A 20,188-nucleotide genomic window follows, 5' to 3' on the forward strand; every position below is an offset into this window, starting at 1 on the left:
GGAAAGGGAAATGTTGTCTGAGACAATACACTGAAAATATCCCCAGTGAGAAGGCGTTGAAAATGTAAATATATGTTAGGAAGTGAATTTAGTGCGCAAGCACATGCTGTAAATTGACCTAAGACTGAAATAAAAACAACACAAGCAGAGTGAGTTGTGTTTGTTTACATAAGTCGGTTTCAATTTTAGGACTCTTGTTGATTGATTGTTCAGAGAGAAGCAACAGATTGAGGTGCCCAGCTTAAGTTCATTTACAGCAATACCAACAACGGAGGCGAGCAAACGCATGAATTATGTTTAAGTGCAGTTAAGCTGTTTTTGTCTTGGAATCTGCTTCTTGGGCATCAATGACAAGAACAAACCCAACTTCCTTAACACACAAACATATGCTGACACAATAACGTGTTGTGCTGTTTCCATTTCCTTTCTGCCTCTTCTTTTTCAAAAACATGCACATGCACACATCAACGCAAATGAAAGACATGCTGTCAGTGCTCTAACTTGGACATTTCAGTAACTGCACAGTTTGCATCTCGGCGCTCCCTCTCTGTTGCCATCCATCTTGTCTTATCTGTGTTTATAAGCCATCAGGTGTGTTGTGTCTTGCCGATTCCCACAGGTAATTTGACTTGCAATATATTTTCAGAACATCTTCCAGGTGCCCGGAATAGTCCAAATCATTATGGTTTCTGGCAGATACGGAGCTAGCGAAGGATTAAACCAGAGAGGAGCCAAGGAGTGTCAGGATTTGGTTTGTTTGTCCCAGCTGTGTTGTTTACAACCCCCTGTGCTATAGTCTGCTCAGTCCAGCACAACAGACAGCAAAGAGGCGTCAGACTGCAGGAGCTTTGTCAAGCCTATCCCCCCTCACACTTATTTGCAGGCTCTGCGTGTCCGCCATTGGAGAGTGATTGACCACTGGCCTTAGATTGAAATTGATTGCATAAGGACTGTAACAATGAAAGGCTGTTGATATTCTGGCAGTTGGCTGTGCAGGAGCATGAAAGGATGGGATGCTACTGTCACTCGAACAACTAGGTTCTATATTAGCGTATTGTCTAGTAGTCAGATCCCTAAGATCGGAGTGGGCCTTTGATCCCAGAGATACTGTGTTTCTAATTGGGTTGTATTGATCCATCCTGCTCCTGTTCATGACTGCACAGTCATGATGAATGTCAGTCTGCTGTGCTGAATGAAAAACTGCAGTAACCAGCCAAATGATGCCTTGAGTTCAGCTGGGTTGTCCGGGTAATGCGCGGTGCCAGCTTTGAGACATTTAGAAAATAATGAAACTTAACTGGCAGAAAATAAAGCATTAGCAGTCAAATTTTGGATTTGGTGTTGTTGGAAGATTTTCAACCTGTTCAGGGTCCAGTATCAGTTTTTTACTAATCATAACCGATTCTGATCTAGTTTACAGGGTGTTACAGGGCATGTATACACAAAAATATACCCCAAAAGAGAGACTGCGATACCATCCCTCATAAGTTTTTCTTTTATTGATCTGCCACCAAATGATAAAACTATCGGACATCAATAGCTTGTGATTATTATTTTTTTTTTTTATAGCCCAATTTTCAAATGGAAAATCTGTATCCATGTACACAAATTCTACAGATTAAATGTTGTGACTACTTCACAAATATTACTGACATCACAACCTTTCCCTAATGTTAACCGAAATGCTTTTGCTGCCTAAACCTAAAAGCGGACAGGACGTGACACCTGGAAAAACAAACTTTCAACCTTTGAGCGTATTTTTCCTTTAACAGACGCACTTATTATGTAATATAAAGCAATTATGACCAGACGAGCAAGTGCGAATGAGAAAAAATGATAAATCTAAACCTCCCTGAAGCCATTGATTTTCCATTGCATTTGGTATTCTGACATTTGTGCGTGACTATAGATAGAGGAACATGAGCATCACGTTTAAAAATGTGTAGCATTCATGTTATTCGCTCTGAGCAATTGACATTAACTAATGTAATTAGCTGGCTGAAAGCATGCCTTTGAAAATTCAGCTGACATTTAGAACAAGCGCCGCACTAGTATGCAAACGCACGATATGTTTTGGATCATTCATGAAAGTTTCATAGATCCATACCACTGACACTGACACAGGCTTCATCTGAGAGTATCCTCCACTGATTCATTATGCTGCATTAGATGCCCAAGGAGGAGGGAAGGGGCAAAGCTTGAAGGATTGCACAGCATATTAAATCTGTCTTGCTGAACATCAGTAGAATGAAGAAATCCCATGAAGATCCACATGGAGATATAAAATAACAAGTCGCTGGTTGGAACTGCATATTTTAACTCACATGCAATCCTGGGAAATGGAGGATAACGTAAACTGCAGGCAGTGATATGACAGATAAAACAAGTAAGTTAATGTAACGTCACTCAATGTATGAATGGATGACTTTATTGGTGATCTTGCCTGCAATGTTTTTAAAGCACCTGCACCAGGATGAGTCAAAGCACGATCCTGAGTCACTGTCTTGCACGTGAAAACAGTAAGTAACTGCAGAGAATAAACATATTTACTCATCATTAAATTCAATTATGAACACGTGTTTAAGTAATCAGTCTTCTAATATTTGCAAATTCTATAACAACTCAGTAAAAGGCTCTTAATTATGGCCAGCTAAGTGTCTGTACTTGAAGCCAACCACGGTCTTTTAACACCACTACCATAAAAGAGCCCTGACTAGTCTGGGGCAGCCAAGGCCATCAGACTAAAGATAAATCATTGAAATGGTCAGGTCTAATGACAGCACACTTATCTTTATGTGCTAATCTATTCGGCTTTATTGCTTTGCCCGGGATGTTTGCTAGTGTTTGCAGGTTCTGTCAGGTGGAATCCTTCTCCTCACGGTGGTCCAGATTAGACCACAATCCAATGTTATGAGGATCTGAGTCAGCAGATGCCATGGAGGAAAGAGTTTGGGCAAGATTTGAAAGAACAATTATCTAAAGCTGTAAATGTTAAACGTTTAAAGAGTCTCATAGATTTCAGTCTGGGTTGATTTGGCGACACCTGTAGTTACCACACATGACACGTCATTCTGGGGGTGGCAAACTCAGGCAGTAATTGGCCTTTTTGCACTGTTCTGTCAGCAACTGTGATCTGATCTTATGTTGCACTCAGCTTGAGTCTGCAGACAGCAGGGCACAGTGAAAGGAGTTTGTTACCTCGCTGAGAAGTTGGAGGTGTGCAGCCTGTTGCCTGCAGCTCTTCATCGAACAGCTCACTGTGGCTGCTCCTTCTGGTTCCATTACTCCCTGCTGTATTTCAAACGACCTTTGTTGTGTCTTGTAGACACATTTTTGATGAGATAGTAGTCAGTTCAATTCCTGTGACTACTTCCTAATAAAACTCAACTCTCTCTCTCACTTTATACATGCAGTACTTTTTTTCTGCGGATGTAAAGACCGACACCTTGCTCGTAACACTGCGATACTTTCATCACCTCATCATTATAGCAGACGCAGGATTTATTGTGGAGAAAACCTGCTTAGTTGTTTACTGTATTTGCATACTGTAAATGGTGATCATTCCTCATTATATAATGGATTCATTTCTCATAGACAGGCCAAGACATGCCCCAAAGACATGTTTGTTTCTAATGCAATTGCTGAGGTGATGAAGAATGAGTAATGAAAATATATTCAGAGGCTTCCATTGCCTCGGGCTCATGGGGAATGTGTGGGACCTCCATGGCCATACTTTACGAAAGCTTCATTGGTGAAGCACTTCAGGAAGAGGAGTGCTGATGCTGTTTTAGATGCACAAGCCTTGATTTTAACACATTTGGATGTACCTGTAAGGTGTAGGTCTAAATTTGACATTTAATTATTGTGAAGGCGAGTGAGAATGATCAGCTTTATCGAAATTAATCAACACCTTAAAATGCACAAGTCTCAGTCTTGTATCAGACTGTGCATAATATAATAAGTACTTACTGTGCTTAAGAAGTATTATGCGTACTGTGAAAGAACACAAGCAAAATCTTGAAGCAATTTCATGCCAGCCATAAAGGTAATGAAAGGCTTAATGAAAGGATGAATCTGCATTACTATAGACTATAGACTCCTTAATTAAATATCTTTCCTTCACTAAGTTATGACTGCTTCAGATGTATTTTTCATTTAACACCGGGTAAGCAGGTAACGTAACCCCTGACACCTTTCATCCATGATGGGATCATGTGTATTTGCCTTTCATATTAATAAGCAGAGAGTGTAGTCTACTTATTAATGTGCGATGTACTGCCATCTTGCTCTAAAGTAGAGGCTGTGCTTTTATGTGCTGGGCTGTGCTGTGTCATTTTTTTAAGATACATGATTTAAGGAGACCATCTTCTTACATAATTATGGCAACATTAAAGGTTTGCATTTCCATAAAGCCTAAAACTTTAGAGAATATAAATGAACTGGCTTGACTTTTATTAATGCATCGGTAAGTTATGTGAGTATGTTTAAGGTAGTTTTGGGTTCCTGTTAACATGTCTCATCCATCATGGTGGAACAGCCTGGAATCATCAAAAGTCTTGTGACTTCAGATTTCATCCAATTAATTAGGCTTTTCATTTATTTCCAGAGTATATTTAAGGTTTGTTAATTATTTTTAATTTCTTTGTCCTAATCTGAACCTTTTGGTCATAAACATTACAACAGAATCAATTATTGCAGGTGTTTGATGCTGCGCAGTAAAATACGCAATAAGGAAAGCCTCAGTGTATTTGCAGTTAAAACTGATTTAATTAGAATCACTTGACTTGATTTCAGGTGACGGCAATTAGCTCTTGTGTCTGTTGTTCAATGTGATTAGTTCATCATAAACATAATTACAATCTGTGTACCAATGAGGTGTTGCTGATAACATGAAAGTCACACTTTGAGCATAGTGTCCCATAAGGATACCTTGTTATTACATTTACCGCTTCGAGTTGAGAATCATGGGACATGAATACAATTTAAAATTAAGCTGCAGGAGTTACAAATCAAGTGGAAAATGGAAAGTGAAAAATAACTCTGCTTGGTATCAGTTTTGTGGATTTCATGGGTCCTGTCCAGATGACGGAACTTCAACTGTCCCATTAACTTGCACTTTGAATACGATTTTACACTTTCGTCACTTTCTCTGACTCGCTGCCTGAACTGGTTTTATTCTTCAGATGAAATTTCAACTGCTTTTACCAGTTACGCATCACCTCATCTTATCACTTGAACTGTTTTCATCCTTTACACGTCAGATCAACAGTTCAACTACTTTCATCGCTCAAATGTTTTCAGGACTTCAGTGACAACTTCAGCTTCATCCAGTTCTTACGCTTAAACTGCAACTTAAACTTCTTTAAGCGTTTCCTTTTCACCTGCTGTTTCATCTTCTTTTAGCAATTGTATTTTGGCTGCTTGTATTCTATCTATCTATCTATCTATCTATCTATCTATCTATCTATCTATCTATCTATCTATCTATCTATCTATCTATCTATCTATCTATCTATCTATCTATCTATCTATCTATCTATCTATTTTTGTGGTTTTGAAACATTGATTGGTTGAAAATAAGGATAAAAGTTGGATTAAACAGATTTTATGTGTTTGGCATATTCCACTTGAAATTGCAGATATTATGGTGGAGCCCTTTGTGAGCCTCGGTAACCATGAGGTTGATTTGCAAGTAGTAGTAAGGACACCCAGGCCAAAGTGGTCTCTGGTGGAGCTCTAGGCAATAGCAATTCAAGAACAACTCTACAAGTTGTTTAATAAAACTGGGTGAACCTCCAGTGCACACTTCCTGGCTTAGGAGTGGTGAACACAGTCCAGGGTTTGGTGACTAGGTAAGCCATTAGACTGAGGAAAATTCTAATTATTTTCATTACTGGTTTCATATCAGTGAAGCAGGTGTTTGTTTTTTCTTCTCTCAGTGGGTCCTCTGCCTCCTTGCTCTGCTGAAACACAGCAGCTCGTTTTATTGGGAGTGGATTTAGAGTCCCCGTCCTCTGAGCATCTGCTCAGTGCCGCAGGAGATATTATGTCCCCCTGCAGCTCCAGCTTCAGACAAACGCCTGTTTTCACATCTCAGAGAAATCTGAATGAGAACGCAGGTGCCAAAGATATAGGCTGATACAGACTATTTCTCCAAGGAAGCATCTCAATTTCTCAATGCCAGAAAATGCAACTAAAAAACAGACATCAAGTAAGAATTTTTAAGAGACAAACACAAAAACTTTTTAATATGCACTTATACCACAGCCCCCCTGGGAGGGCTGGGTTGGTTTGGCAAGTCGAGAAGTTCAATGCGCAAAAATGGTTCAAAGCATCTGATTTTTAACCGTTCAGAGGCTCTCAGTTTGAGGTGGGTTGGTTTGTGGTGAGCTGCTTTCACTTGAAGTGCTTCAGAGTGAGAATAAAAAATAGATTTCGATTTTCAGTATTTTTGTTCAAAATGTATCATTGTACTCCAGAGACTGTGTTTAGGAAGCTCACTGCAATATAATAAACTAATAAAAACTTTAGGCTGGAGATTATTGTGTATGCTTCTTTATGGCTACAGATGTTTATTGAATATAGCTTTGACTTCTCTCCGTCTCTGTAGTAAGGCTGGGAATCTAAAGTTAACCATGACAACAGAAACTGAAAATACACCCCTGAAACACTTCAAAGTATATTTTTTTATTCAATATTGTCATCATCTCATCTGTATTTGACCAGGTTTTTTTCTTGGGATAAATTACCGTGTGCATGTGTTTGAATTAAAAAGTGAAAGAAGCTGTTGGCCTCTTCTATACAATTAAATTCCTTCTAAAACATTTTTCTAAAGGGGCGTTTGATACAACGATGGCCGTTCTAAAAGTCGTTGATCTTGCAGATTATTCCAAGGCCATAGTGTGCTGTATGAAAAGGCAGTTTGGCTGAGTTCAGAATAGACTGTGGGTACACTGGAGTTAGGAGAATGCATTTTACAGAAAAAAGCTTGAAAAATGGATTTAAAGGTATATAGAACCATCCTCCTTACAGTAAGCGTGGTCACTCCAGCCTACGTTTCAATACAGTGTCAATGATTCAACATCTGAAATAAAACTGGAGAATAAATGAATGGTAGACAGGGTCAAGTCTGCACAATAGTCTATGTAATACATACACTCATATAAAGAATACACTGTATTATGATATCACCAATATCTAAAACAAGTTTTCAACGCAACATATTTAAATGTCAGTGTGATACAGTGGGAAACTGACAAAGCATGGTTTAATGTCTGCAGAAAGGAACACCTGTGCCTCAATAGCAGAACAGAACATATTGCAATAACAGTGTTTGCGCGTTAGAAATGAACCACGTCACCAAATATTAAGATACAGATTTTTTTTTTTGTCCCAATCCGACTCTCAAGGCTGCGAGCAAATTCAAATGAGCTTCTACTAAAAAGTGTTTCTACAAAATGAGTGGCTGATAACCAAAATATTTCCAAAAACACAACCAAAAGCCTATAGTCTGCTGTGGTAGCACCATTACATGAAGATGAAGTGAACCTCAGCACTGAGTGGAATGGATGACTGAACTATACTGTGAGTCTTCAGCCATAAATCAGACTATGCACCATAGTGGGAATCCAGGATGAATGAATAATAAGCAGTCCTGCATGTAACCTATATAAACATCTTTAATTGGGCTAATGCTTTGCTCTGATTACTGTTCATCATTGTATTATAACAGCATGGAAAGAGGCCCTCGAGGTAAATGATTGAGCGTGTGTGTTTTGAACATTTAGACTTTATGTTATTATTGATATTTCACCAATAGTAATGGAAAGAATTGCAAGGGGAAAAAGGGTCTTGGAGGGGTCTTTGATACCACAAGCCACAGAACTACTTTAGACTATACTCACCAAGGTTAAACCCAACAGCCATTTTGAGTGACAATGACTCGATTACTCATATCATTAGTTGCCATTTGGCAAGTGATAGAGAAGCAGCGCTTATTTGGACAACAATGGTCATTTAATCAGTTAGCTTAAAACAGCAGGACAGTCTTCTATGGACTGTGGACTGGAAGACAAAAGGTGGATTTAAGAGTAACTCCAGATTACAGAACAAGACACCTCACAAAAGATAATTAAGAGACCACAGGTGTATGCTGGCTCTCTGCATGTTTTTAGGATTTGGTAAAGACACTCTTGGGTCAGTCTCTGCACATTGAGAGAGAGAGAGCTGTGTTCATTCCCTTGAGTCAGTCTGTTTTTTGCAGATGACATTATCCTTCTGCTTTCATTAGATCGTGGCATCAGCTCTGGGATCGCCTGACACCTTGCTTATTGCCATGAATAAACATGGGTTTTCTCGTCCATATGAGGAGAGAGCAGCTGCCCAAAGTACAACCATTCAGTGTTCTATAGGGGGGAAATCAGAGCCCATTAGGATGCCAGTCAGGCAGAACGCTTTGACACATACTATTTGCTAATTTTCTTCTTTCTGTTATCATCACTCCAAGGAGGGGCAGAAATCAGGTCGTGTGGGTTTGACAGTTTATCAGTGTTCCTCCTATTAGTATTCAATTTCCATCCAAAAGCACCTCTGAGCTGAGAACACTTGTCTTTTTCCCCACTCTTACTATACAGTCAACACTTCCACCTTCTTCACTCACTGATCATGAGTTATTTTGCTCTTCTTATCTAGCCAACTGCACATGTACAGTAACCCAGGCAACTAATAAATCCCAATATAAACAGAACCACCACCATAAGTCAAGTTGCAGACCTATGCAATACTAATATACACATAATAGTAAATTGGACTCAGTTATTTACAGTTTGGCTCTTACAGGTTGATGTAAAAAGGGCAATATATACTTTTTTGCCGCCAAGGGGATATTTGTTTTGCAGCCATGTAAAAAACACACACGGACTTCACTACAAAACATATTAAAAGGCATAAAACATAACACAATAGTATTTAATCTTGACTGATCATCAGCTCTGTCATCCTGAGTATTAGTTATCAACTGCAGTGATACATGCTGGATTATGTGGAGATCAAACTGCTTCATCTAATATTTGATCTTGCTCATGAACGCCACAAGCTTTGGCTAATGACCAAGAGAATAAAGTTGCAAATAAAAGCAGCCAAACAAGCACTGATCCATCTCAGTCTGTGCGGTGAAAAGTTTTGGCAAACTGGGATGATCTCAAAGGTGCATGATTGCCTTTCCCCAACAGCGGGAGCTTGATGTAGAGGTTCAGATACCTGATAAGGATGTGGCGCTCTCCAGGGTGTTGATTACGTCAGCTGCACAGGAACTGTCAGGTACTCACTGCAGGTTGTTCCAGGTGCCAGCAGGAAGATGCCAGACAATGACTGAACTTGTTTAACTATTGGGCGCACATATTTATGTGGTTATACAGTGTGAGTTATTTGTCTTGGTTGCCAAGACTTCAGTCGCTGTGGTGTGCCTTTGCCTGATAATGTGTTCTTCATGGGTACGGTTAAAGTGTGACAGTTTCATTCTACTCTCTTTGTTGCTTCCTGCACTGTCAAGTGATTGCCAGTGTTATAGTTTAGTCACCTTGATGGCTGCAGTGTTTGCTGCTTTGCCAAGTAGTCTTTGTGGTTTTGCCAAGATAATAAGACTGAATTTTTAGCGCTTCCTCAGTCTCCTGCCTTTTAACTGCACTTGAGTTTGTGACTGACTATGTTTTACACTTTCCTTTGGAGGGGGACTGGGTTTGACCAGCTGGAAGAAGACCCAAAGATAAACTCAGTGCACACAACAGGGACTACATCTCCAGCTAGCTGGAAGTGCTTGAGAAAATCATGTCTTGGCAAGTCAACATGTCTGAAAAAATAAAAAAATAAAATAAATTATATATATATATATATATATATATATATATATATATATATATATATATATATATATATATATATATATATATATATATATAGTGTGCACAGGCAGCACTGAAGGCAGCCTATATGGCTCCACACACACATATACATATAGTCGCCCTTCCTGCAGTGTTTTACAGTCTAGTTTGATAACTTGACAGCTATCTTAGCCGAGAATTTCCCATGAAATTAATTTTTCATTGTATTAAAAATCTTCATTTGGATGAAACCGTCCTCTGAGTTTCAAAGTTGGATAGATTAATTAACTGTGACATGTGCAGGTCAAAAAGTCTCACTACAAGAGTAGAGGAGAGAATTCAGGAAGGGAGCTGTAGGATAGCTTTGACGAACCACTGCCACTGCGTGTGAGATCGTTTGCACCTTTGATGATGTGAACAAGTATTCAGCTGGTTTATTTTTAACATATGCAGTAACACACAGCCATATGAACTACATCTACATCATCTGAGACAGAGACACGCAGGAGTGTAAATTTGGCTTAAGAAGGCTGTGTTTTCTCATTCAAACCTTGATTTTCTAGTGTTGAACACTAGTTTTAGTGCTATTTATATGTGTTTTGGGTCAGGAGGAGACATAAAACTGCACCTGTAGTCAAAGGACACTGCACCTTGAACCAACACGGACATACAAAACAAATTAAATATGAGCGAAGAAAAGGTTCTCTCACCACACAAAAGGAGAACTTGTCCAAGTATTTCTCCTCCTAACCCTGTAGATTTGGATATTTGATCCACAACATCCCAATGCAGTGTCGCCCTCTGCAACAAGCCTTTCAAAATGTGGTATCTCATACCAATAGGAATCCTTTGCACAGTGATGGCAGCCATGTTAATCCACTGTTGATCTACCCACGGATCAAGTTGTTCCAAAATCAATAAAGCCATGAAAGCTTGCCTTCTGGTCTTCATCACACCCTTTACATCCTCCAGTTAATACAGTGTGATTCCATGCTACTGGTGTTTCGCTTTGGTGTCAGCTGAATGTGGAGGATAAAAAAAAAAAAAAAAAAAAACCATGTCAGCATTTACATTTTCTGTATTCAGTAAAATCCCCATCACTGGAACATAAGCACAGCAGGGGCTGAGTAAAGGATGGTTAAGTGTTTCAAATCATATTTAGCTGCAAACAACCACATTTCGCAGGAGTAGCAGCAGGAATAAGGAATTTCCAGTAGCCTTATTTCATGCTAATGTACCCAGATATTCCTAAAAGGTTTTATCTATTTACTGTAACAGCTGGAAATTTCACAAACATGACTTCTTTCAAAACCTTGCACTCCACAGTTCACCCATCCATAAAACAAAACACCCTTTTTGTCTGATTCATTTGTTTCCACTACGTCTGTGCTGGGAGGTGCCGACCTGCAGCCCCCACCGGAGTGGAAGAGGCTGGATTCCACTCCATATTTTGTGTCCCGCTTCGTGTCCTGCCGGTATATCTAATGTGAACACAGTGCGCTCCCTTCCACGCAGCATTTCCACTTCAACACAGCGACCGGGAGGTTTCCTCTGTCAGCGAAGTTGAGTGAAGGCGCCGGGAAACGCGCTGCCCGGATTCATGTGGCACCTCCAGGCTCTCAGCCCTCTTCTCTGCGGCGCCGGGGGGACTTTTAACCGTTCTCGGCTGCGATAGAAAATCTCGCCTTGGGGAATGTGTTTGTAGACACTAATAGTTGAGTTGCAACCATTAGACGCCCAGTCATTAAGTACCTGCGGATCTACTGCAGGGGAGTTTTACCAGCAAGCGGGATACTGCAGAGCACCCTGAACACTAAGGAGCTTCGCAGAAGTGAACAATGCTCAGACTACAGACTCTCATTTGCACTTTTTCCGTGCTGTCTGTGACAGCGAGGGCAGATTTTAAGGCACGGAATTGCAGCGAGGTGAGGGAGGCTTGCGTCGGCAGAGGCTTCAGCTTCGCACATGTTCCTCTTCAGGAGATCCCAGGTAAGTGCACCGACCCGTCAGTCAGGCTCGCGACCTGCCACGCAGAGCAGCATGAAGAGGAATATTTTGTGAAATGCATTTTTTACAAATATTAATGTGGAAAAAGTTACCAAAAATGCATGCCAGTGCAACTCATTTGTGATGCAAATCATTCAAGTTAGTCTTTTAAAGCGGGTTGAAATGCTGTTTGGAGGGGGGGGCAGCCTGTGACTAGTACAGCACCTCAACCACCTGTCACTCACTAAGTTACAGCTGCGAGTCTGACAGAGCAAAGTTTTAAACCGCACGCAAGACGCATACGCAATTAGTGGATGAGTGGATGAGCAGCCTCCTGCATCCTCACAGCCTCACAGCCGAGTGACAGGCCTGCTGTTATCAAGAAGAATACAACCCCTCATTTAAAACGCCCGAACACACAACCCAGAGGCTATCAGTTTATGGGAGCGGGTTTGCTGGTAATATATTCATGCAGCGATAGCAATATCCTATCAGGCAACATCAGTGCTGAATGCGAAGAGTCCCCCAGGCAGGATGTGCCCGCGTGTGTCCGGCAGAGGTCTCCGACTGTGCTAACCAAGCAGAGATAATGAATGGTCAACTCTGGAGATGAACTCCTGTTCTGCGAAAATGAAGTGATAAGGTGAAGTGGAAGTGCTGGCTCCTGCAGTGCTTCAGCGGCAGTCCATAACCACGAGGAGCTCTTTCTACATAATATCAGTCATTATCCCCAGGGCCAATTATCTGAAATACCTTATTGAGTGAAAACCACATTTAGGCCTGTTTGCATTTGGGTCCTGTGTCACTGAGGCGGATCACACGTGCGGATGATACAGGTTTAATAATGTGTGTGCTGGAAGTGGACACGAATCCATGGTGTTTAGCAGGTCATTTTGATAAAAATGAGTCCTGCAAAGTGTTAAAACAGTGTTTTACTGCAACGGTATCGTATGTGTCAGTGAGCAAGTTGAATTTGTATTAAATGATTTTAGAGTTTAAGTCACAGATTTCAGTTAATGATCATCTAGCCGTATATGTGGCATGTTGTTATTATGTCAATATGCCTGCATCTGAAGAAAATGAATTAGGATTAATAGGTGTTGTTTTTTCATATTACCCCATCTGAGTTGTCTCTCCAGGCCATTGTTATGCTTCAGGCTAATGATTCTCTCTATAAAGCAGGGAATCTGGCACCAGTAAAAGGCTGCATATTTGATAACAGGCACACCTGTTCAGAGATGGGCTGAATAACCAACTGATTAAATCCTTTGGATCCATGGCTCTGACATCACAACTAATCTCGCAAATGAGTGAAAAATTCAATCTCTCTCATCTCCGAATGATGTCACCCTGAATAAATGTCTTTTGATCTGGTCTTTGGATGAGTCATAACCTTACATGTCTGCCGGAGAGACAACACATTATCAACAGCTCAGCACATTCACACCGTGATGGGCACGTCCTTCAGGCTGCAACGCATTGCCTCTCACTCGTGCAAGGCATATTTGAGCTACGCCAGGAGTAAAGTGTCAATGTAAATACGGTTACTTGAAATGTTAAAGAGCGTGAAAAGTCTCAGAAGCAGAAAAACATTTTAACTCTTTAAACTCTGGAGATTGATATCATTTTGTGTCATTGAATTATCATTGAGTATGTAGCTTCTCTAATTAAAGTGCTATTCAAAGCAGATTCACTGTTTACTTAAAGGGTCTATAAGGGTAAAAAAAAAAAAAAACACCATGAAGCATTATGTTATACATGCCTGGGAGTGTTTTACTGACAGATAACTCCAGAACATAAACACTGCAGGCCCACATTTGTGAAGACTTTCTATTCATTGTGTTCATGTAGCGGGTTGGAAATCTTAGCAGATTAAGGAGGTGGCACTGAAGGGGTTAAGAGTGTCCATGTGGCAGACTGGGAGCATTACTTTGGAGTTAATATTCCAGTACTTGTTGATTAGCTGGTCCTTGTGGGATTCGTTCTAGAGCGACTTCCCAGAGAGCTTATTGTTGTCTGTCAGCCTCACAGTTACCATCATACTCCATTAACACTGATGATTTGTTATTAATGTCAACCTTTGTGTTACTGGTCCACCTCTACAAAGAAGCATCTACATTCTGTTCAATCCCGATAAATTACCGCTTTCTGCTTTTGGGATTCTTGACATCTCTGTCATTATCCAATATTTGCGGAGCCTTCAGCATCAAGTTGTAGTGACAGGCGGATTTGTACGCGCTCGCTGCTTGTGATGTGAGATGCCGTCAGAGACCGTGCTAGACAGCAAAATTAGACAGGAAACACACATTTGTCTCGTCAGTGCCGCGTTTTGTGACTTGAGCCATCTGTTTGAAGTTAGTCCCATTAGATTACTGTGAAATTCTTAATCACATTCGTGTTAGTTGTTGCCTTTCATGTTATGATCGGACTGTATGCTGGTTGACCAACGTGAGGCACTCATTACAAACATAACAGAAATCAGCAGGGTGTTTTTGCAGGAGCGTAGGAGCGCTCAGCCACCACTACAGTATGTTTTCAAGAAAATCTTAGGATCCCAGATTTTTGCTGTTGTGTTTGGTCAAACAGGAGGAACCAGGTCAGGTGGAATGACAGCAGCGGAGTCCATGTTATTGACAGAAATGTTGCTTTGAACCAAAGCCGAAAGGCTCAGTTGGTACAGCAATTCCACAAGACTCAGGCCACGCTTCTGTCTGCTGACCAGGCCGGGCTGGAGGCTGTCAACAGCTTCGTTGTGAAACCACGGGAGCATGAACTTGAGGAGAGCTCTAAAAGTCTTTGAGTGTTGGCACATTTAAAAATGGCCAGAGCATCTCCCCCTCTGCAGCAGCCTTTATTTAAATCTATTTAATTCAACAAATTCCTAACATTTGAGCCTTTTAAATGCACTCCTTCATTGCCCTGGTTAAGGATCAGAACTGCACTCTGTCTTGCCCCTGCTGTCTCAGTTTCCACTCAACATCTGAGACAAGGCGGCAAGATATGGAAAGTGAGTCATGCAGCAGACTGCTGGATTCAATGGAACTTCTTAGCATGTCATATTCTGAACTATCATTTGACGTCCAGCTCTGTTTACTCCCGGCCGGGAGATGGAGATGGGACAGAAATAACGGTGCTGATATTTTATGTGATACTTGGCTGCCTGCACAACGAGGCAAATGATCTCTGCTGAAGCGTGTAATGTGCACAGGTTCTCTACAGTCATGTAATGGGATGGAGAGGATTAAAAAGGGCTAAATGGGAGTGCCTTCAGAGGGAATGGCCAGGTGACTTTGTTAGCCCCTGCAGCATATGCCAGTATTGCTGTGATGTATTGTCACATCACTGTGACCTTCCTGTCCATCACACATGTGGAGGTATGTCTGGAAGTGAAGTCCTGAGAGCTTCTTGATGGGATTATAGCATGTTTATGCTTTTACATTTGGCTTTGCAAACATCTAGATGTTTGTGATAAACGTGCAGATAATCAGCTGTTATTGGGCTTGTACATGGTAGAGGCAGTATGTGAGGCAGCATTCGACTACGTAATGTAATGTGAATGCATCCTACTGAGAAGCAGAGGGGGGGGCACTATCGGGGGAGTAGAATCCAAACAATCATCACTTTTCCCACAGCAGAGAGGATTTCTCAAACTCTCTCTCTGTCTCTGTGTCATCAATCATGCTCGTGAATGCCAAAATGGTCTCATGATGGGCTCTCTCTATGGGTGTTCCCTCAGAGAGCTGCAGGAAACATTGTGTCCTGCATGTGTTTTAGTGCTGCAGCACTGGAAGCAGAACAACACAACACTGAAATCATATCAAAAAGCGTAATTACATAAACACCAATGTTCAATTTAATGCTGTCCATGGTGCACAGTAGTGCTGCATGAAAGACCCCGAAAACTTATTTTCACACAGTTTCTCACTAAGAGCTGTTTGATCCGACATGAACACAAACTTTTCTGCTTAAGTTTGAAGTTTCCTTTACTTCACATCTTCACATCACCTCTGCGCCCATCTTAGCTCCACCTCCAACTCTCTGGGAGGTTGATGGAGTCAGACACTGCCACTAATGGAGTCACTGAGCTTCACAGTGGCTCTTCAGAAACCTATGGGTGACGTCACAGAGACTATGTCCATAGTCTGTGATTTCTGTGTTGAAGTGGACAGACCTCAGATGGATGGAGGTGATGCCAAGTACGTCTGAGCCCCATTCAGACTTGAGCCACATTTGAATCAAGACCTAATGGCACAAATTGAATCTGATTGAATGAAACCATATCATTGTGCAGTTTTAGTTAAGGTGGACTGTGCAGGACTTCACTGTGTTGTCATTTCTTTACACCCATGATGGGAACAGGTGCACTTCATGAAGCGTTAGTAAAGTTTTCTTCCATTTCTTTGAACGAGCAGTATCTGGTGTTTTTATTATATGCTGGCTTTAATTCATCAGCCGATATTCAAAGCATGACTCTGCCACATACAGGCCATTTGAATTGTTCAAATTGAGTATTGAGGTGGGCCACTTACTCAGTCACCTTCACAAAGCCGTTACCTTGTTTTGTCTGACCAGCTCTCCCAAGTTATTCCATTCTGTCGGTCTGGAGCCGTCAGTGCAGTGATGCTCAGTTTCAGCTCACATAAGTAAAACACCTTCAGATATGAATTTTGATGTGTTTTCTTTTTTTTTTTTTTTTTTTTTTTTAGAAAACTCACATCTTCGGGGTTTATGTTTTTTTTAAGCACCATAAGTCATGTCTGCATAATATGTCTAAGCCCTAATCCTGTCTGTGACCCGAGCCTTCTGTTTACTCTGTTTGTGGCCTCCAGCAGGGTTTACGTCCAACTTTCTGTTGCTCACAATCCTGATTGCTGAGATGTTAAAATAGCCTTCACATTTTAATACATGAAGGCATTTTAGTTGGCGGTTATTAATGACGCAGTTTGTTTTGCTAATTAGTGCCTATTGTGTGAAAAGGGAAGTCATAATTAAGATATTTAAAGTTACATTTAATTTATTTCAATATAGCAACAAAGCTGTACAAACACAAGAAAGAGAGACAGGGTTATTGAAGCTTGACCAAATACTGTAAACCCGACGAGCTTTGTTTATACCGTTTATAAGCAGCTGTTATTATATAGGTTAGTGGAGGAACAACGCTGCAAACACGGCCATGAAGAATTAATGTTTGTCAAACTCATTTGAGATAAATCGACTGTGAAAAATGAGGAAATGGATTGAAGTGATTCTCCTGAGACAACGTGGCAATAGCTATTTAATGGTTTAAGAATCATTTGAAATGTGAAGGAATGAGTGCTCCCGCTGTCAACAAGAGATTGAATAGATGTTATTTTGATCTATTAGTTCCTGTCAACAACTGTCCAATTAAATTCTAACCTGGAGCCACTGAGAAAGAGCTTTTTCATTCCTCATTTAAGAAGCTGGCATAAACATCTCCACTAGTCACTGATCCTGCGTTCCTTTCTTCCTTTTTTTAAAAAACTTTTGACCAGTATAGACTACGCATACTGTGTGCTGCATGCTTGATTTGTTGCAAAAATAGAAGCATTCAGCTCCTTCTGGTGGGTTACATCTTATGACAGTCTGTTTCAACCAAACTGAATTGACGGTCATCATTCTGTTCAGACACCACCGAGCCCAAAACGGACTTATTCATCTCCTCGAGCCGAAGGTGGCTGAGAGGTGTTACTTTGGATAAATTGACTGTCGTATTTTTTTCTTTCCCCCAAATCACAAAACTGCTGCAGTGTATGTGTAAGATTATGAGATGACTGGTGATGTCGTTCACATTTTGGGCACATATCTTTTACTCGATTTCTGACTGCTTTGTCTGATTGTTTGCTGAATTGTTTACACGTTTTCCAGCAGTTGACAAAATTCCACTTTCTCTTTTCAAGCCGTTCGCGGATCATCGCTGACTTTCAGAAAGCAATCCTCGGGATCAATGCGCGTTTCTTCATTGACTCAGGGATCAGATTTTGGCTTTTGGCTGTGACGTATAGCTGGCGTTTTTCCCCGACACCTTATCTGCCTGTCAAAACCTAGCCACCGTGAAACAAAGCCCCCCCCCCCATGCCTCATTGCTGTCGTTGGATCTATCTTTAGCTGCACGTCTGCCACTCCTGTCTTGTTGACAACGTCTGACTAGACATGATGTGCAACTGGAGAGGATGTTTGCCTTTACACTGCTCCTGAGGATGGTTCAGTGAGGTGTGTTTCGGTGAGCCGCCGCCGCCGCCGGGAGCTGTGTGTTGTGCTGTTTAGTTGTTTCCTCTCCCTCCCAGTTAAGCAGCCTGCTGACTAGAGAACACCGGTATCAGGCCTGATAATGGCCGGTGTCGGTAAACTGAGCTGTAAATGCTGAGTGAAAGGTAATGATCAGTGCAGGTCTCAAGGCCCTGCAGGTCTCCAAACAGCCACCAGCTGCTACCTGTAGTGCAGTCCTCTGCCATGCTCCACTTAGCAAGCTGACACAGAAGAGAGTGGCTTGCCCGCTCTCGTCTCATTCTCAGGGGCTTCTAGGCATGTTGCCCATGTGGATCGAATATCCACACCAGTCTCCTCATGCCTCCACTTTATTACATGCTCCACAATAAATATCAAAGCCACGGCATAGTGCTACACATGCTGATTATGCGGTGCTTGTCATTCCTAAATGTGCTGCACATGGTGTAAGGGAAATCCATACATTAATCTAAGCTGTAATGATATTGGTGCACCCTGCAGAGGCCTATGGCGCATGAATATTCCACAGCTATTAACCTCGAGGTCACATCCATTGTACTTTTTGGTTGCACATTTGTCTTCTTGGCAAAGATTTATACAATGATAAGTCTAGTCTTTGTGTTGTTTATTTATTTATTTTTACATGTAGGGGATTGCCTCAGGATGCAGGGCTGAAACAAACATTTTTTTTATCATCAATTCACCTGCTGAGTATTTTGTCCCTTAATCGTTTGGTCTGTAAAGGACAGTAAAGAAAATGCACGTCACAATATCGTCAGTTTGTTTCATCTGACCAACAGTCCACAGCTGAAAAATAGCTGGTTCATCATCATATATGTCAAAGAAAATGAGCAAATCCTCACAGTTAACAAGCTTGAGGCAGAAAATATTTGGCGTTTTTTGCTTTTTGACTGAAATCAGCTGAAACAATCAATCGATTCTCAAAATAATTCTGTGGTTAAATGCAATCACTTTTAACTTGACAGGTCATCTCCTTTGTACCAGAACACCTAGAATTCTCATCTCTGAACCCAAAGGTATCAAGTATCAGCTTCAGAGACAGATTTATGTTCAAATGCCGCACTGAAGCTCAGTTTTGGGAACGATCAACTTAAAAACAGAATATGTTGTTTAGAAAACGTATTCCTCCACAGCGGTTTCTTCAAAGCCTCTTAAAATATTTCTCGTGCTGTGACAGAGGGCAGTTATGCAGTTGTATTTCTCTCCTGAAAGAGATTTTTTTTTTTCTTTTTTATCGTGCATTTAAAAATATTTCAATATGAAACAACATACCGTCAAGTCTGTTTTATCATGCGCACATCCTTGCACATGGCATGTTGCAGTGGAATATCTTGACATATTCACAAAAAAAAAAACCTGACACATTTGCTGGGAGTCTGAAACTGTTCCAACATCTTTATTCCTGTCCTTTTTCCCTTCACGCTGACTCTCCCGAGGATGAAGAATACCATCATACCATTGTACTGTGCTGCTTTTATTGTAGACTGTTTTATGTCAGAGAATTCATTTCCTCTTGAACCTGTCCTCATTCACCCAAGGACAGAGACTCCTCTGTATCAGCATCCCCTAGTTATTTAAAACACGAGCATGCCTTTCATTATGACTTCTGACATGACCCAAAATGTGATAGGAATAATGTCATTCGGATTTGATTGATACGACTTCGACTTGAACGAGAAACTTGGCTATTCTGTACACAAAGCCCTCTGGAGACACTATTAAAAGTGTGAAGGAAAGACTGTGTGGAATACACAGATTTATAGATCCATGCCGATGTTCATATGCACTGAATTTTATTCTCATGTGCTGCACTTCCCAAGGATTTGATGTAGTTTTCTTGTCGAAGTCTGATTATCCATCAGTCAGAGGGCATGTTCAGGAGTGCTATTTAGAGTGAGACAAAAACGGTGAATCTCTCCTGCATTCAAACTATGTACATTAAGTGCCTTTGGATGTCTGAAAGCATATGACATTGAGTGATTATGATGAGTGTTGGATAGAATAGTGATTTACAGCAACCTCTGGCTAACCTCTTGATTCAGTTTTAACAAGGAGGT

At 41.0% G+C, this 20,188-nt stretch overlaps 1 protein-coding gene across 2 annotated transcripts in view; it reads left to right on the forward strand.

Moving 5' to 3' along the window:
- The first annotated feature begins 11,701 nt into the window (after positions 1 to 11,701).
- Positions 11,702 to 20,188, forward strand: part of LOC139340075 (glypican-6-like) — an 82,028-nt gene continuing 73,541 nt past the window's right edge. For both annotated transcript variants that reach the window (XM_070975679.1, XM_070975680.1), the window contains exon 1: positions 11,702 to 11,867. In XM_070975679.1, coding sequence (XP_070831780.1) covers positions 11,717 to 11,867 — 151 coding nt within the window. In that variant the 5' untranslated portion in view covers positions 11,702 to 11,716. The remainder of the gene's footprint in view (positions 11,868 to 20,188) is intronic.

Source organism: Chaetodon trifascialis, chromosome 12, assembly GCF_039877785.1.
Source record: "Chaetodon trifascialis isolate fChaTrf1 chromosome 12, fChaTrf1.hap1, whole genome shotgun sequence".
In the NCBI taxonomy this organism is placed as follows: domain Eukaryota; kingdom Metazoa; phylum Chordata; class Actinopteri; order Chaetodontiformes; family Chaetodontidae; genus Chaetodon; species Chaetodon trifascialis.